The sequence below is a fragment of the Mixophyes fleayi genome, chromosome 9 (assembly GCF_038048845.1).
Source record: "Mixophyes fleayi isolate aMixFle1 chromosome 9, aMixFle1.hap1, whole genome shotgun sequence".
Classification (NCBI taxonomy): Eukaryota; Metazoa; Chordata; class Amphibia; order Anura; family Limnodynastidae; genus Mixophyes; species Mixophyes fleayi.
Window position 1 is genome coordinate 124299623 of NC_134410.1, and position 18545 is coordinate 124318167.

Consider the following 18545-nt stretch of genomic DNA (forward strand, 5'->3'; position numbering starts at 1 on the left):
GGCAGGAAATTCATGCCCTTGAATAACACGTTACAGATGAACAGATACGCACAGAAAGCAGAGTTTGGTTGTCACGGTTTTATTATTTGTTCATACATCCGATATGTAGCAGGGAGAAGGTTCGGAGCCCCTGCCTTACTCCTCCTCTGGGTAATAAACTAAAGAGGTATCCAACTAGGGAAGGAAGAGCAACCACTTTGGGCTAACAACTGAGGACCGGTGCACAGTCTTTCCCTGTTCATACATATCCTTTCTGTTCTGGTTGCAGTTCCCAAGGAGTGTTCTAAACAACCCCCTCCCTCTCTAATACTGAAAGCCCTGCATCTTAATTCCTGAGAAAAAGTAAACCTCGGAGCCAGACTTGCCCACATCATATAAACCTTCACCGCACAGAGATGTGGATGAGTGATTTACTCCACAGCATAACCTTACTCGATAGTAAGTAGGGTAAAATTAACAGCTTTTGTACCCCTTAGACCTAGACCACCTTTTCTAACTAGGATCGTAGCAAGACCTAATCTCTTTTCACAAATGTTCCTCATCCATTCCCGCTAGCTTACGGTAGAGCAATGTGTCCTCACCGAGCGTCCGTTAAGCCTTTACCGTGGTCTGTGTGTATCCCACCAGACACTATTATTTGAACCCCTCAACCAGAGCCACCTGAGGGTGGAGTTGACCAGGCATCAGCTCTCCCCATCATTGACGTGTACAGATGTTCTTACTCACATGACTACTGAGTCTTGGCCAAATCTTCATGTAGAGGAACGGAGACCATACTAGACCTCCTAGGAGTCGGAGGAGGAAGGACCGGCACACAAGGGAGAGCAAGGAGAGGACGCGTGGCAGGGAGGGTGGGGGAAGGGGATACGGTATGACACACGGCAGGGAGTGTGGCAAGAGTCCCCGCAGAAACAGCAGCATATCAGCACATTATTGTGCGAACGGGAAAGATAATATGGGTATTATAGATGCCACATGCTGGCACTGCCTAATGTCCACGTTCACTTGTCCACTAACTGCGGGCGCAAAGAGCGGTCAGGCTCTGCCCAGCCTTGGTCTGTTTCCAGCTGTAGGACCACACTCTTGTTTCGAAGACGAAGCTCCAGGTGTTCAGCCGAGAACGAGGCTGAGCCTACGAGAGGGTATGTGAACTGTAAACGGAAAGAGTCGTGTTAGTGACCGTCCATTAAACCTTACCTTGTGCAAAAGGCTTAATACATTATTATTCACCTTTCCCTCCTTTTTAGGGCTCATAAGAGTAGTTGCCCTTATAAAAAAGGGACCAGCGCACCAAAAATACAAGGTAGATCTAATAAAAAGTGCGTAAAGTGTAAGCTATTGCTCTCCTCTATCAGACATTTCCTGGTGGATGGGTTTTAGCCTGGTGTGAGAAAATAGCTTGCAGCTTTATCAAAAATAACTTTTGTTCTTATAAGAACTATTTATGTGGAAATGTTTCTAGTGGCTGCTTTATTTAATACAGGTTGAATTTCAGGTTCAGTGACCGTTTCATATAAGGAATTAGCGTGGGGATAACTCATTCAAAATTCTAAGGTGGAAGTTCAATCGGCCGTGATGTGCAGCCAGACATCACCGTCATGTCTGGCTGAGCACATGGTTGGCTATTAAGGGTAAAGAATCTGCAAACATGAGCAGAGATTTCATGCCCAATATCAGCGCCATGCGTCTCCACGGACTATTCAGGCGACGCATCCCGGTATCTTGCGCCAATTTGAAAACCCCCAAAAAGCTTCATGTGTTGGAAAGGGCAGGGGACCCGACATGGATGTACAGAGAAACTTGGATCTCACCTGTTTCAGGCAAAGGCCTGTGTTTGTTCTCCTCGTCTAGATGTATCTCTTTCAGGGCAAAGATGGAAGTAGCTGACAAAAGAGACATTAAAAAGGTTTTAAATCAAGATCTCAAAGTTTATGATACTGGTGCTTTTCATGTAGACAACTGCAAGAAATGTGAATAACTGATCCCCGCCTGTATCTTTCTTGAAATGCTGGTGAGTAGCAAAGCAGAAATTGCGTCGGTCACATACGTGGTGTGGAGACAGCTATTTTGTCAGATTGTTTAATATTCATGAGAATGTAGCCAATCAATTCCCCAGGAGCTAGTGATGTAACTGCTTCTTAGTGAACTGATTGGCTGAAGAGTGGTTCTACCCAGAAAATGGCTGCCCTCACTGGGTGCAGGTAACAAAAGCACTTTGTAGAATTAGCAAGAGACCGGTATGTAATTAGAGATATCTACAGGTGCAGCATCCAGTCACTGGGACTAGAAGATCTGTCAAAGAGAAGATGTGAAGAATGTGGGACATGAACGAAGACCAAGGAGTATATTTACTAAACTGCTGGTTTTGAAAAAGTGGAGATGTTGCCTATAGCAACCAATCAGATTCTAGCTGTTATTTTGTAGAATGTACTAAATAAATGACAGCTAGAATGTGATTGGTTGTTATAGGCAACATCTCCACTTTTTCAAATCCGTAGTTTAGTAAATCTAGCCCCAAGATGTGAATTGACCTACGTCCATTTAAAGAAACGAGAGAACCAGGACTTGCTCTAGAGGGGCAGGATACATTCAGGAGACGTTGTCTAAAAGTGGACAAACTCTTTAAGGGTTTGGACAGAGAGTAAAGAAGAATTATTAGACATGAGTTTTGTTAGAGCAGTATATTGCTTACTGTCTGGTAGCTTGTGAATCCTTTCCCCCAGTTGCTGGAAGTATACATGCTTCATGGCTTCCTCTGCAGAGATCCTGCTCCTTCCTTCCAACTGTGAAAGAGAAAACCCAGAAGTGAACCGCTTGTTACTTTAGATTGCACAGGGTAAGTTAGATTTAATAAACTGTGGGTTTGAAAAGGTGGAGATGTTGCCTATAGCAACTAATCAGAATGTAGCTGTCACTTTGTAGAATGTACTAAATAAATGATAACAGGAATCTGATTGGTTGCTATAGGCAACATCTCCACTTTTTCAAACCCGCCGTTTAGTAAATCTAACCCTAAGTGTCTATGGTCTAGCTCCTGATCCCAAAATAATGTCAAACTCTCAACTGACTACTACTTTCACCTCTGGTCAGAACTCTACCTGTAGGAGTTTGGAGAGGAGGTTGGCTCCATCTGAATCGAGCCTGTCGGGGGAATAAGAAGTAGATTTAGATGGACAGTACGCAACGGACACTCGGACACAATTGCGCGGGGAGGTCTTAGCGGCCGTTACCTGGCTGCATGCTTCTGGATAGAATCTGGATAATATTTGGGGTAACTGTAAGATTTAAATTCTTCATTAGAGAGGATCCCGGGCCACGTCTCTTCCGTGGGTGTCCCTAAAAAGAATAAAAGATCCGTCAGCTGCAGCTCTCATCAGACCGTACATTGAAAGAAATATATAGAGTCATTCCTTTACCAAGTATCCGGAATATAAAGTGCAACTGTTCCTCCACCGTAGATCCTGGGAAGAGAGGTCGGCCTGTCACCATCTCATAAAAGATGCATCCGACGCCCCTAAATTAAGGGGACAAAATACTATTATTGACATTTATTTATAAGTTAGCAAACGTTCTAAATTGCTTTAAAATTGTGAACTTTGCAATGTTCTATTGTATATCAGTATTTGTTTAAATGCTCCTTTAAAAAGGAAAAGGAAAATAATTCCAATTAATCAAATTATTAACACCATTTTTCTTTGGTTTCTGAACCGATCAATATACAACGGAGGCGCTTTCATCAATGATGTTTTAGCCAGATTGTAAAAGGCAATTGTTGAACACACTGTACAATGGTCATCTGATGAAGCTGAAAGACTTTACCCAGTACGGCTGTTGCAGGGTCGTCATTAGATTATAATACACCCTCTTCAGTCTGATACTGTCCTTGAATGTTTTCCACCTAAGCCAGTTGGGATTTGATTGTATCGGATATAAAGCGTGGGGGGGTTGGGGGGCTAGCTTCACACTGCTCCCCAATATCAGGGGGTTGGGGGGCTAGCTTCACACTGCTCCCCAATATCAGGGGGGGGCTAGCTTCACACTGCTCCCCAATATCAGGGGGGTGGAGGCTAGCTTCACACTGCTCCCCAATATCAGGGGGGGGGGCTAGCTTCACACTGCTCCCCAATATCAGGGGGGGGCTAGCTTCACACTGCTCCCCAATATCAGGGGGGTGGAGGCTAGCTTCACACTGCTCCCCAATATCAGGGGGGGCTAGCTTCACACTGCTCCCCAATATCAGGGGGTGGAGGCTAGCTTCACACTGCTCCCCAATATTAAGGGGGTGGAGGCTAGCTTTACACTGCTCCCCAATATCAGGGGGTGGAGGCTAGCTTCACACTGCTCCCCAATATTAAGGGGGTGGAGGCTAGCTTTACACTGCTCCCCAATTTTATTGCCTCTTTGTTTCAAACATAGACTGTGCTATTCAATGACTTTCCAACCACCATCATATAAATATCTCCACCCGAACCTGGGTACACATAACTTTATATAAACCACCCCACCGCCACATTTCTCTATATCCTATTACGCAGCGCCCACTGTACTCACCACATATCTATCTGTGTGGAGTACTCGGTGGATCCTAGGAGTATATCGGGGGGCCGGTACCATAGAGTCACCACTTCATTGGAGTAGGTCTTGGTGGGAATAGACTTGGCTCTGGCCAAACCTAAAAATAAAAAAAAAATGTAAATAAAAACCCAAAAAGGTGCAGTCCACTGAAAATTGATTTGTAATATTAAACTCCCCACCCCTTTTATTTTCAAATTATCAGAAGAGCAGCTGTACGATGCCCGTGGACCCGTTTGGGCGATACTGGCACTTCTCTGCCACAACAGAAGAAACACAAAATTTGATTCTTCCGATAGGGGCCTCTAACGTGTTGGAGCACTGACCAATAGCTGGCAGCGGAACCCGACATACTGACAACTATGTTTTAGGAGGATTCAATATCTAAAAAATAAATTTGGGGTCATACCAAAATTCCTGATGCTGTTAGTGCCTTTCCAACAAACCCCCCACTCATTTCTGATCCTTTTCCCCTTCCCATTGATATAATACATAAAACTTAGAGGGAACATCTTGTACATTCATATTTCTTTTTGAGTATTATGTGGTTTGTATTTTTTCCTGTTGTTTTCTCTTTAAATAAAGAATTTAAAATAAATAAATTTGGTTTGGTCGGATATCTTGTTTAAAAAAAGCAAGGTATCTGATACGTGGGCTTATTTCCTTTTATTTAGCTTATATTATTAAATATTTTGCAATAAATGTTTTAGACAACACAGGAGAGAAATAAAAAGATGGTAACGGACAATAACTGGACTTAGGGAGTGAAAAATGTCCCAAAGTACATACATTTTTTTTTCTTTTTTTAATAAAATATTATAATACAAAATATGTATACCTTATTTAAGAACAAATTGGTATTTATATTCTAAAGTGGTGTAAATTGGGACTTTTGCAATGTTCTACTTTAGATCACTATTTGCTTAAAATTTTCCCCTAAAAAGGGAAAAAATAAAATTACAGCAAAATTTTTTTATAGAATAAATAAATAATTAAAAAAAATAAAAATCGCCCCATTTAAGTGAAGTCGGTTTTAGATCAGCAATTAGGTTGTTGACTGAGGGCCTTTGGCTAATCACGGGTCTTCTCCGTAAAGAAAAATTAGAAATATCTCAATTAAAACTGCAATGTTCTTTTAATTAGTCAATAGCTATTCGTTTTAGACAAATTCTCTCCCTTACTCACCAAAGTCAGCGAGTTTGAGCTCCCCTTTTTCATTGATCAGTAGGTTCTGGGGTTTGAGATCACGGTGCAGAACTTTACGTCGGTGACAATACGATAGTCCCCGAAGAAGCTGGAAGAGAAAAAGCTGACAAAAAGGAGAAAATAAAAGTTTTACTTCGGATAAAAATTGCCCAAAAAAATCCCCCCAAAATACCATACCACCGTCCGCCCAGACCTCACGCACCCCCCCCCACCACCACCACCACCACCGCCTCACCTTGACATTGTGAAGGTTTATTAAGTTCCCACAATCATCCAGATACTGCTTTAAATCTTTGTCCTGGGGAAACATAGAATTTTAAGTCTATAAAAAGGTGGAATTGAGCTTTGTCTAGTTCAAGTCTGAACTTATGTCCTTCAATGATTCAGATCAATGGGACATCCGTGCATCATTACACAACTCTCACTTCCATCCCCTTCATCTCTCACACACTTACCAGGTACTCAAAGACAAGAGTCAAGGTCCTCTCGGTGTGAATAATATCGTGAAGAGTAACAATATTTGCATGTTTTAAGTCCTTCAGTAGAGAAACTAAGAGAAAAGATGTTATTGAGAACACAATTAACAAGCCATCACCTTCCGATCCCTCACTATCAATCTTCATTTGAGGCTGGGCCCTAATGCAGAAGTTCTTAACCTCTTTTAGCCGGAACCCTAAAGAAATCACAAAACCATCTCCAGGACACGTGGTTCACCTGTAGTACGCACACCATGGAGAATTAATGGGAAAAGGATCATGAAAACCCTTCCAAGAGGACATGGGACCATTTTGTTGGGTTAAAACCAGCAGGTTAAGAACCACTAGCATAGAAGCTACGGATGTCCTATCTAGAGGTCCACAAGAGTTGTATCCACAGCCGTCCAATTACCCGTGTCCTAGAAGGCCACAATCTTTGCAAGTAGCCATAAATTAGAGGCAAACCCTTACGACCAAACACCCAGCTATTTGTTAAAAGATCTACATTCTTACAGAAATCCTTGTCCTAGAGTTGAGTCCACCTAAAAGAGCCATGATCCAACAAACCCTTACCCTTGCTTAATTTGAAATCGACTGCGTCAACGGCTGTGCCCTGGGGTACCCACCTTCTCGGATGGCTGTACAAGGAGCACCCTCCTCGTGTTCCAGACGAATCTCTTTAAGAGCTACCAGGTTCTCTGTCAGCTTACTACGGCCCTTGTAAACAGTAGCATAGGTGCCCTGAGATAAAGAGACAAACCACATCTAGTCATCCTATTAGTAAAGCTATCAATTCACACCACCGAACCCTTCTTTGCTTGTCACCCTAGTTATCCCACCAAACCCATAGCGTCTCTCTTTCCATTCCGTCCTAGCTTCCGGCTCCATTTCATCATTGTTGAATACATCAATAAACTCCCACCCTCCCCCCCCAACATCTCACTCGACCACAACTTTCGGCTCTGAATGTCCTCCACCTTCCTCAGCCCAACACAGTCTACTGACGTTCTCCCTACCCTCATACTCTGTCTTTGTCATATTCGTCTACGCACCTCTCCCAGTTTGTCTAACTTGACGTAGGTCTCCAGCTTCCCAAAACCAATCTCGGACTGGAAGAGAAAATGTGAAAGGCATCACCACCAGTAGACACAACGGCAAAATACACCTGTATGGATTCCCACCAAAGAACACTGGTATTCGGCACAATATTAACATACATAGATCACCCCCTTTGAAAATTGCACGTCCCAGAGTCCACTCACCAGAGAGACTCGTCTCAATCGCCTACTTAGAGGTTTATCAAACTGGGGGCTACTCATAGCCAGTTTCTCCAGGTAACCCTCGGGAAGACGGATATCAGCTGGGAGCGATAGACGCTTATTAACATCCTGGATGGGAAGGGAGACACAAATTAACGGCCTTGCAGGGATGGAGAGAAGAAACATGAATCGTGAACGGTTGGGGAAGATTAGCAGAAGACAGTGAAGAGAGGAGATAACACATCACTCTCACCTCTGTGGATATTTTGCGGGCTGCGTTGTTTCTCATCCTCACTCGGACTGGAGACTGAACTTCGTCTGAAGAGCCAGAGGCTTGGTCACTCTCTCCGTCGGAGCCCATTTTCAGGTCTTCGTGGACAATCTCTGGACAGAGGGAACAGATCCGACACTCAAAAGGTGAGCTAGAGGTCATACCAGGACAGGTTACTGCTTTCAGACTGCTCTTTTGTCCTGGCAGGTTTATTGCTTTTGCCGATCGATACCATCAGTTTTACAGACTGGATTCAAATGCAACTACACCGCAGATCTGCCGTTCTATCAACGAATGACGAACATAAAACAAATCTGCCAGGACAATAACATTTTCTGAAGGTGAAGTTTTCCCTTTAAATACGGTGCCACGAGATGAGAAGCCTCTCTAGAGGAGACCACTATGTGTAGAAATCTCTACAAATCTGGTAACTAATTAAGAGACAAATACTGGAACAATTAAGAGTGTCCAAATAGAGTGAACGTAGGAATGGCAAGAGAGACGCTATGGGGTTGGTCGGGGTAAATAGAGCAATTAACACCGCATGCCATAATATCAAAGAGTATTCACAAAGTAAGAAAAGGATGAGTGCAGGATGGTTTCAGGAGAATGAGGCATGTTTGTTGGATAGGAAGAGGAACGAGCCGTAGGAGAGGCGGTGTAAAGCGAGCGCAGATAAAGCGTTAGAGGGGGTGTAGTGCCACCAGACTGAGGGTGCACTGCCAAGCTCCATAAACATTCCGGAGGGGGTCTAGTGCCAGCGCTGTGATCAAAAATAAGCTTGTGTTGAGAGGGCGATAGACTGCAGGTGAGGGGTAATGAATTAGCTGTAAACATGGCAATTACAGAAGTCAAGAGGAGACCGGTACCAAAATTCAGAGCAAAATGCGAATGAATGTCTATACACGAACACACCAAGAACTCTGGTGAACGCCATCTTACTGGTGACAGAGAGGTCCCTCTCCGCGGCACAAACATATTGAAGAAGGATTGACGGGACACACAGCTCTTACGGTATGTGAATAACCACCACTTCAGCCTTTCAGTGTATAACATTAATGTTAGTAACGAGCAGTCAACAGAGATGGCTCTAAGTGGGTTAATTTCACTTACTGCGACTCTTTACACCATAAAGATTGTTAGAATAAATTGGTCATTTTTAACAAATCCCTTAATTTATCTTTTTTGGCCTATGATTACGTGACTACGTCTCTTGTTTTTGCGGCTTACGCTACTTTCAATCATGTACATACCAATTATTTTGTTTTTGGCCTGACTGGTGGATAATTTGGGCGAGTACGCCCCCCCCCCTCCTCCTCCCATAAAAAAACAATCACTGTTTTAGAACAATCAAAACAGTATACGATCAGAAAATCTCATCTGCCAATGACCACATCAGCCTGTGTTTGTGGTTACGGAGATCCATTCATTGGGCCAAACAACCGAATCTGTCCAAAGTGGCCGAAACGCGTGGACAAGTCAATTATATATCCGGTAATATCCATTAATTTGTGCATTTAGCTTAATGTTTTCCTCATAGAAAATTTGATAATTATTGCAAAATGTCTGCGTTGACCAAGGGGAGCGTCTCTGATACATCTTCCACTTTTGAGGAGTAGAACTTTACTAGTGTGACGTCTTCACGTGCCATTTCTAATTCCCGAACACAAGCAGGCGTTTACAGAACAGGAGGTTTAAATTAATTTATTGTCATCAATCACTTTCCTGAAAGAATTCATCAGGAAAGGAAGATCGTTAAAGGGACTCTGCCAATTCCTAAAAGGTCAACGGCTATTAAAGTGGAGTCATTACCTCATTACAGGAGGCGGTCATTTTGTGCTCTTTACAAATATCGATTCACTAGAAACTATTGAACTGCCTCATCTCTAAGTAATGTTTGACTATAAACGAGATTGCAGTCCATTAAATCAGCAGTAACAAGCACCTCAGTGAGGTTACTATATTCTGGTGAACTGATAGGCCGCATACCGGCCACGCCCACAAAATGGCTGCCTTCACGGTCATAGCGAACATTTTAAAATCATTTCCATCTCTACAATTCCCATAATGTCAGGTTTACTGAAATTGCTTTGAATCCCTGCTTTCATTTAAAGAACTACGACGGCCTAGAGATGTTTGGTGCAGTTGGTCAATACTAAAATTAGGGATGTTTCCAAGGGACTGTGTCTGTGTATTATATATACAGTTAGCAGCTACGGACTGTGTTGGAGAACGTTAATATAGCATTAGTACTAGTAGCCAAAATAACAACTGTAAACATTTTTTTAAAGTTTAAAATGTTTAATAATAATTATATTTTGCTTAATGTATTAAAATATGAATCTTAAAGAGCATCCATTATACAACAACGGAGGCAGCCTTGTCGGATGTATGAACACGTATGAGAACGCAGCTTATCAAGCCATTACGATCTAGTTCAGTGTTGGCTAACCTATGACACTCCAGGTGTTGTGAAACTACAAGTCCCAGCATACCCTTCCAGGAATAAGCTGCTATATATTGGCAAAGCATGCTGGGACTTGTAGTTTCACAACACCTGGAGTGTCACAGGTTAGCCAACACTGGTCTAGTTCCACTGATGTCAATGCCTCCTTGTGAAGGGATGGACTGCATGCTCGTAGTGGTTTGACCCACTAGAGGCTGCCTCCACTTTAATGGTGGCTTTACAGCGATAAATAAAAATCAGACGTAACCATTTTTGAGACTTTACACTCAGAAATGTCAATGCTGTCTCTAGTAAGAGGTGGGAACGGACTGTACACAGCATTCACCACTAGAGGGAGCGACAAACCTTTGACTATGACCCTCCCCCCCGCCCCTTCTCCATCAGACATCATTTAACAAAGCCTAAATTAGGAGACAAAACAAACAAGTATATATATATATATATATCGTAGCCCACACATGGTATATGAAAGTGATGCAATGATATTTTTAGCCTAGGTGGGAAGGATTTAAAGAACCAGTGAAAAAAAATAATAATGAAGATTGTCATACATTTAAACATATTGTACTTTATCCAGTATGTGTAGGATCATAGATAAATTAAAGGAACACTTATAACAATACATAATGGTTTACATTTGACCTCTTCCAGGGTCCTGACTCCAGAGGTCAATGTTTTCTGTAATAATGGAATGTAGACTAGATACAGACTATTGGTGTAAAATATATTTTTTTTTTCAATGTTCGTATGGAAAAAAAAAAACCTCTTGACCCCCTGCCTTTATTAATACAGACACCCGGGGAAACCCCAAGATTTTCTATGCCGCGTTTAAGAAAAGGTCAAAAGACTATGTGAAATATCGAACTATAGAATGATAATTCAACGGGGAAGAGCCTTGGGGAAGAGTCAGAGCTGTTGGTCTTCACCAACATGGAGGAGGACGAGAGCTTCAATGCAATTTACTTGAAGATATCTACAGGAATCCTCCTCCTTATCCAAACTAGCAAACAGAATCCTCCGCACCTCGGTTTGCTGCATTCCCCCGGGACGAGTTTAAATATGATCAAGACTTAATGGAGGTTGATGAGAGGAGGTGAAGTATACGTGGACGTAGCCTGCGGAAAATGAATCTTAGTGGACATATACTTTAAAACCCAATATCCAGATCTCTCGACTATCCTATTAAAAAACAGCACAATCAAGGGGAAAATTTAGGTATATTGCTGGACTTTCAGGGTCACTGGATGCCATTATGAGGGGGTTTAATTATTCTACCAAAAAGAAAATCAGGTTTAAGACCATCTCACAACACCACACACACGCGGTAGCGTAGTACACGGACACTACAAGACATGACCTGACGGTGTGCACACACAAGCGATGGCGTGGCAGTACGCATACACAGATAAGACTTGGATGTGCAGACACGGTCTTCAGACACACACACGCACACACACACACACACGTACCTAATCGGCTGCTCCGGTTCAGGTAAGAGCTGAGGCTCCGGCAGACCACACTGTGAGGACGGGGGATAGGCGGCTTTTGGAAGGAGCTGGCGGTGCAGTGGTGGAGGAAGGATTGCATGCTGTGGGACGAAAGGCTTCTCCCATTTCGGACGATGGGCTCTGAGGGGGGCAGGGTAAGAGCAGGGGTGGAAGAGGAGGGGGGCAGGGTAAGAGCAGGGGTGGAAGAGGAGGGGGGGGGGGGGTAAAAGGCAGGAGAAGAATGGGGCGGGATGGGCAATAGATCCAAAGCAAGACCACAGAAAGAGTGGGGGTAGGGATGACAACACATGGAGCGAAGATGAGGGTAGAGGAAGCCATGGCGTAAACGTAGAGAGAAGAGGAGGATGAGTTATTCAGGTGGTGGAAATAGTTGGAATGACAAATTCAGAGGGAGAAAAGGTGCCAGAGAGGGGGGAAAAACAGTAAGGGAAGAATAAATTAACTTAAAAAGAAAAAAATAATACAGATTATAAAAAAAAAAATTAAAATAAATAAAAAATCGGAAGAGAAAAAAAAAAAAAATAATAATAAAAAAAAAAAAGTCACCAGATTTTAACCCCAGCAGCATGCAAAGCGGACACTCACCAGCGTGAACTCCAGTAAGATATGTGACCACGTGCCGTTACCTCCGAGGTGTTATATAATACACCGTGCCACGGACCCAGCTGGTGCCAGTCCCCATAACATGACCAGAAACACCTATGCTTTGCCAGTCGCCTGGTTTCTGACCTCTACTTAGATCTTTTTAAACCGCTCCTTGCCCTCTATCGACCTCCATTCAAAATGCCATCACCTCTCAACGGGTATATAGGATACATCCTCCAATTATCCGTGGCCAAACGGTTTGCCATCCTCAAACTCTGCCCCCTCACCTTTCACACCCCTTTTCCCCTCCTGGCGGCAGAGTTGCCAAAAAATTATTCTTTGCTGCCGATTTTATAATACATTTACTGTAGATATAATGTTTTCATTGAGATATTTATTTAAATGGTACAAGTAAAAACTGGAGGGGATCCAGAAACTGGCAATGAACCTATTCAGACCCAAAAAATACTTGCGGCTATGTGTAATGTATTGTTAGAGGTGGTCAAATTCTTTCCTCTTCTTACCGACAGGTACTAGTAGTTGATTCCAACTGTCAGCAAATTTACTGACTGGCAGTATGTAAACAATTCTTGGTTTACACAGACCCCCCCCCCCCCCCCCACCCTTTGAATACCAGGTTAGATTCTCTTTCATGGCATTTTTAAACTTTCTCTGTATAAAGATATCACCCTGCTATCGTGACTTGCTTCGCACTACGCATTTCGCCACGAATCCTGCCTAATCCTCATCAGACCTGCACACTAGTAAGAAGCGTCCTCGGTCTTCTCTAATTATGTTTTCAGTATTGTAATGAACGTATGTTCATACACAGTGCGGTGGAATATGTCAGTGATTTATAAATAAGTGATTATACGTCGGCACAACTTACACACTCCTTTCCATGGTCATCCACCGTTCTCCATAGTTACTTGCACTCTACTCCTGCTTTGATATTATTCATCCACTCCCCATTTTCCACTCTCTCTCCAAATCCGGGGCATTCAATCGGTCAACAGCCCAAGACATTAACCGCAATAAGAGAGCCAAAGCATCCGCTACACACTCATCTGTGCCCTCCCGTCCATCTGTCATGTCCTTATTGGGGTCACCTACCGTTATCGCTGCTGCCGTTGTCTTCCACGGTGATCTGCTCCGAGTGATCTCCAGGGCTTTTTTCCGCTGTTCGCCCACCCCGGAGGGTCATGGAAAGCTGCCTCTTGATCTTCTTCATCCGGTCCATGGTGGCCAGCTGCCGGAAAGCAGAAAAAATAGGAATAAGGGGTAAAAACTGTCGGGGAGAGGAGGAATAAGGTCACAAGAGGAAGTCAACAGCCAAGTCGAGGCAGAAAGGACCAGGTGGGAGAATAACGGGATTGTGTGGCCGATTCTACGTAGGGTTCAGTGGCGCTCACTGTAATCTTCATTAATGAAACATCTTTCAGAATCTTCATTTCTTATTGTCTAATATGCTTATATTTTGCCGACGGGTTTAATGCTACAATCGTGGAAATTACATTTTAGAGGGAAGATTTTCACCAACATATTTCTCCATCACTTGGGATTAGCAATTAAAGTTAAAAAAACAACCAATATATCACTCAGCAACACAAAGCCATTGCTGAATATTTGTAAAGCAATTATTATGTAGGGTAGGATGGACAGAGGGAGGCAACCAGGTACAGGAAGGGTATGGGGAGCAGAGGAAGGCAACTGGGTACAAAAAGCGCATGGGAAGCAGAGGAAAGCAACCGGGTACAAAAAAAGGCATGGGGAGCAGAAGAAGGCAACCGTGTACAAAAAGGGCATGGTGAGCAGAGGAAGGCAACCGGGTACAAAAAGGGCATGGGGAGCAGAGGAAGGCAACCGGGTACAAAAAAGGCATGGGGAGCAGAGGAAGGCAACCGGGTACAAAAAAGGCATGGGGAGCAGAGGAAGGCAAACGGGTTCAAAAAGGGTATGGGGAGCAGAGGAAGGCAACTAGGTACAGGAAGCGCATGGGGAGCAGAGGAAGGCAACCTATACACCCAGTGACAGCACTACATCCTGATCCCGTCCTCTCTGCTATTCCTATACACCCAGTGACAGCACCACATCCTGATCCTGTCCTCTCTGCTATTCCTATACACCCAGTGACAGCACTACATGCTGATCCTGTCCTCTCTGCTATTCCTATACACCCTGTGACAGCACTACACCCTGATCCTGTCCTCTCTGCTATTCCTATACACCCAGTGACAGCATTACATCCTGATCCTGTCCTCTCTGCTATTCCTATACACCCTGTGACAGCACTACATCCTGATCCTGGCCTCCCTGCTATTCCTATGCACCCAGTGACAGCAGCTCATCCTGATCCTGTCCTCTCTGCTATTCCTATACACCCTGTGACAGCACCACATCCTGATCCTGTCCTCTCTGCTATTCCTATACACCCAGTGACAGCACTACATGCTGATCCTGTCCTCTCTGCTATTCCTATACACCCTGTGACAGCACTACACCCTGATCCTGTCCTCTCTGCTATTCCTATACACCCAGTGACAGCATTACATCCTGATCCTGTCCTCTCTGCTATTCCTATACACCCTGTGACAGCACTACATCCTGATCCTGGCCTCCCTGCTATTCCTATGCACCCAGTGACAGCAGCTCATCCTGATCCTGTCCTCTCTGCTATTCCTATACACCCTGTGACAGCACTACATCCTGATCCTGTCATCTCTGCTATTTCTATACACCGTGACAGCACCACATCCTGATCCTGTCCTCTCTGCTATTCCTATACACCCTGTGACAGCACCACATCCTGATCCTGTCCTCTCTGCTATTCCTATACACCCAGTGACAGCACTACATCCTGATCCTGTCCTCTCTGCTATTCCTATACACCCTGTGACAGCACTACATCCTGATCCTGTCCTCCCTGCTATTCCTATACACCCAGTGACAGCACCTCATCCTGATCCTATCCTCTCTGCTATATCTATACACCCGTTACCGCACTACATCCTGATCCTGTCCTCTCTGCTATTCCTATACACCCTGTGACAGCACTACATCCTGATTCTGTCCTATCTGCTATTCCTATACACCCTGTGACAGCACTACATCCTGATACTGTCCTCTCTGCTATTCCTATACACCCTGTGCCAGCACTACACCCTGATCCTGTCCTCTCTGCTATTCCTATACACCTAGTGACAGCACTACACCCTGATCCTGTCCTCTCTGCTATTCCTATACACCTAGTGACAGCACCTCATCCTGATCCTGTCCTCTCTGCTATTCCTATACACCCAGTGACAGCACTACATCCTGATCCTGTCCTCTCTGCTATTCCTATACACCCTGTGACAGCATTACACCCTGATCCTTTCCTCTCTGCTATTCCTATACACCCAGTGACAGAACCTCATCCTGATCCTGTCCCCTCTGCTATTCCTATACACCCTGTGACAGCACCACATCCTGATCCTGTCCTCCCTACTATACCTATACACCCGATACCGCACTACATCCTGATCCTGTCCTCCCTGCTATTCCTATACACCCAGTGACAGCACTACACCCTGATTCTGTCCTCTCTGCTATTCCTATACACCCTGTGACAGCACTACATCCTGATCCTGTCCCCTCTGCTATTCCTATACACCCTGTGACAGCACCACATCCTGATCCTGTCCCCTCTGCTATTCCTATACACCCTGTGACAGCACCACATCCTGATCCTGTCCTCCCTACTATACCTATACACCCGATACCGCACTACATCCTGATCCTGTCCTCTCTGCTATTCCTATGCACCCAGTGACAGCACTACACCCTGATTCTGTCCTCTCTGCTATTCCTAAACACCCTGTGACAGCACTACACCCTGATCCTGTCCTCTCTGCTATTCCTATACACCCTGTGACAGCACTACACCCTGATCCTGTCCGCTATTCCAATACACCCTGTGACAGCAATACATTCTGATCCTGTCCTCTCTGCTATTCCTATACACCCTGTGACAGCACTACACCCTGATCCTGTCCTATCTGCTATTCCTATACACCCTGAGACAGCAGTACATCCTGATCCTGTCCTCTCTGATATTCCTATACACCCTGTGACAGCACTACACCCTGATCCTGTCCTCTCTGCTATTCCTATACACCCTGTGACAGCACTACACCCTGATCCTGTCCTCTCTGCTATTCCTATACACCCAGTGACAGCACTACACCCTGATCCTGTCCTCTCTGCTATTCCTATACACCCTGTGACAGCACCACATCCTGATCCTGTCCTCCCTACTATACCTATACACCCGATACCGCACTACATCCTGATCCTGTCCTCTCTGCTATTCCTATGCACCCAGTGACAGCACTACACCCTGATTCTGTCCTCTCTGCTATTCCTAAACACCCTGTGACAGCACTACACCCTGATCCTGTCCTCTCTGCTATTCCTATACACCCTGTGACAGCACTACACCCTGATCCTGTCCGCTATTCCAATACACCCTGTGACAGCAATACATTCTGATCCTGTCCTCTCTGCTATTCCTATACACCCTGTGACAGCACTACACCCTGATCCTGTCCTCTCTGCTATTCCTATACACCCAGTGACAGCATTACATCCTGATCCTGTCCTCTCTGCTATTCCTATACACCCTGTGACAGCACTACATCCTGATCCTGGCCTCCCTGCTATTCCTATGCACCCAGTGACAGCAGCTCATCCTGATCCTGTCCTCTCTGCTATTCCTATACACCCTGTGACAGCACTACATCCTGATCCTGTCATCTCTGCTATTTCTATACACCGTGACAGCACCACATCCTGATCCTGTCCTCTCTGCTATTCCTATACACCCTGTGACAGCACCACATCCTGATCCTGTCCTCTCTGCTATTCCTATACACCCAGTGACAGCACTACATCCTGATCCTGTCCTCTCTGCTATTCCTATACACCCTGTGACAGCACTACATCCTGATCCTGTCCTCCCTGCTATTCCTATACACCCAGTGACAGCACCTCATCCTGATCCTATCCTCTCTGCTATATCTATACACCCGTTACCGCACTACATCCTGATCCTGTCCTCTCTGCTATTCCTATACACCCTGTGACAGCACTACATCCTGATTCTGTCCTATCTGCTATTCCTATACACCCTGTGACAGCACTACATCCTGATACTGTCCTCTCTGCTATTCCTATACACCCTGTGCCAGCACTACACCCTGATCCTGTCCTCTCTGCTATTCCTATACACCTAGTGACAGCACTACACCCTGATCCTGTCCTCTCTGCTATTCCTATACACCTAGTGACAGCACCTCATCCTGATCCTGTCCTCTCTGCTATTCCTATACACCCAGTGACAGCACTACATCCTGATCCTGTCCTCTCTGCTATTCCTATACACCCTGTGACAGCATTACACCCTGATCCTTTCCTCTCTGCTATTCCTATACACCCAGTGACAGAACCTCATCCTGATCCTGTCCCCTCTGCTATTCCTATACACCCTGTGACAGCACCACATCCTGATCCTGTCCTCCCTACTATACCTATACACCCGATACCGCACTACATCCTGATCCTGTCCTCCCTGCTATTCCTATACACCCAGTGACAGCACTACACCCTGATTCTGTCCTCTCTGCTATTCCTATACACCCTGTGACAGCACTACATCCTGATCCTGTCCCCTCTGCTATTCCTATACACCCTGTGACAGCACCACATCCTGATCCTGTCCCCTCTGCTATTCCTATACACCCTGTGACAGCACCACATCCTGATCCTGTCCTCCCTACTATACCTATACACCCGATACCGCACTACATCCTGATCCTGTCCTCTCTGCTATTCCTATGCACCCAGTGACAGCACTACACCCTGATTCTGTCCTCTCTGCTATTCCTAAACACCCTGTGACAGCACTACACCCTGATCCTGTCCTCTCTGCTATTCCTATACACCCTGTGACAGCACTACACCCTGATCCTGTCCGCTATTCCAATACACCCTGTGACAGCAATACATTCTGATCCTGTCCTCTCTGCTATTCCTATACACCCTGTGACAGCACTACACCCTGATCCTGTCCTATCTGCTATTCCTATACACCCTGAGACAGCAGTACATCCTGATCCTGTCCTCTCTGATATTCCTATACACCCTGTGACAGCACTACACCCT

General features: G+C 44.9%; 1 protein-coding gene across 2 annotated transcripts in view; it reads right to left on the reverse strand.

Annotated features, from left to right (window-relative positions):
• Nucleotides 1–63: 63 nt before the first annotated feature.
• The window catches only part of CDK16 (cyclin dependent kinase 16), a 48051-nt gene continuing 29569 nt past the window's right edge, over nt 64–18545 (reverse strand). Inside the window, exons 2-17 of one of the 2 annotated variants that reach the window (XM_075185522.1) lie at nt 13458–13593; nt 11721–11879; nt 7767–7897; nt 7517–7642; nt 7307–7363; nt 6881–6995; nt 6234–6328; nt 6014–6076; nt 5758–5881; nt 4552–4672; nt 3417–3514; nt 3231–3336; nt 3099–3141; nt 2693–2783; nt 1812–1883; nt 64–1151 (exon numbers count right to left, since the gene is read on the reverse strand). In XM_075185522.1, the coding sequence (XP_075041623.1) occupies nt 1111–1151; nt 1812–1883; nt 2693–2783; nt 3099–3141; nt 3231–3336; nt 3417–3514; nt 4552–4672; nt 5758–5881; nt 6014–6076; nt 6234–6328; nt 6881–6995; nt 7307–7363; nt 7517–7642; nt 7767–7897; nt 11721–11879; nt 13458–13584 (1569 nt within the window). In that variant the 5' untranslated portion in view covers nt 13585–13593 and the 3' untranslated portion in view covers nt 64–1110. The remainder of the gene's footprint in view (nt 1152–1811; nt 1884–2692; nt 2784–3098; nt 3142–3230; nt 3337–3416; nt 3515–4551; nt 4673–5757; nt 5882–6013; nt 6077–6233; nt 6329–6880; nt 6996–7306; nt 7364–7516; nt 7643–7766; nt 7898–11720; nt 11880–13457; nt 13594–18545) is intronic. The other variant, XM_075185523.1, reaches the window with a different exon arrangement.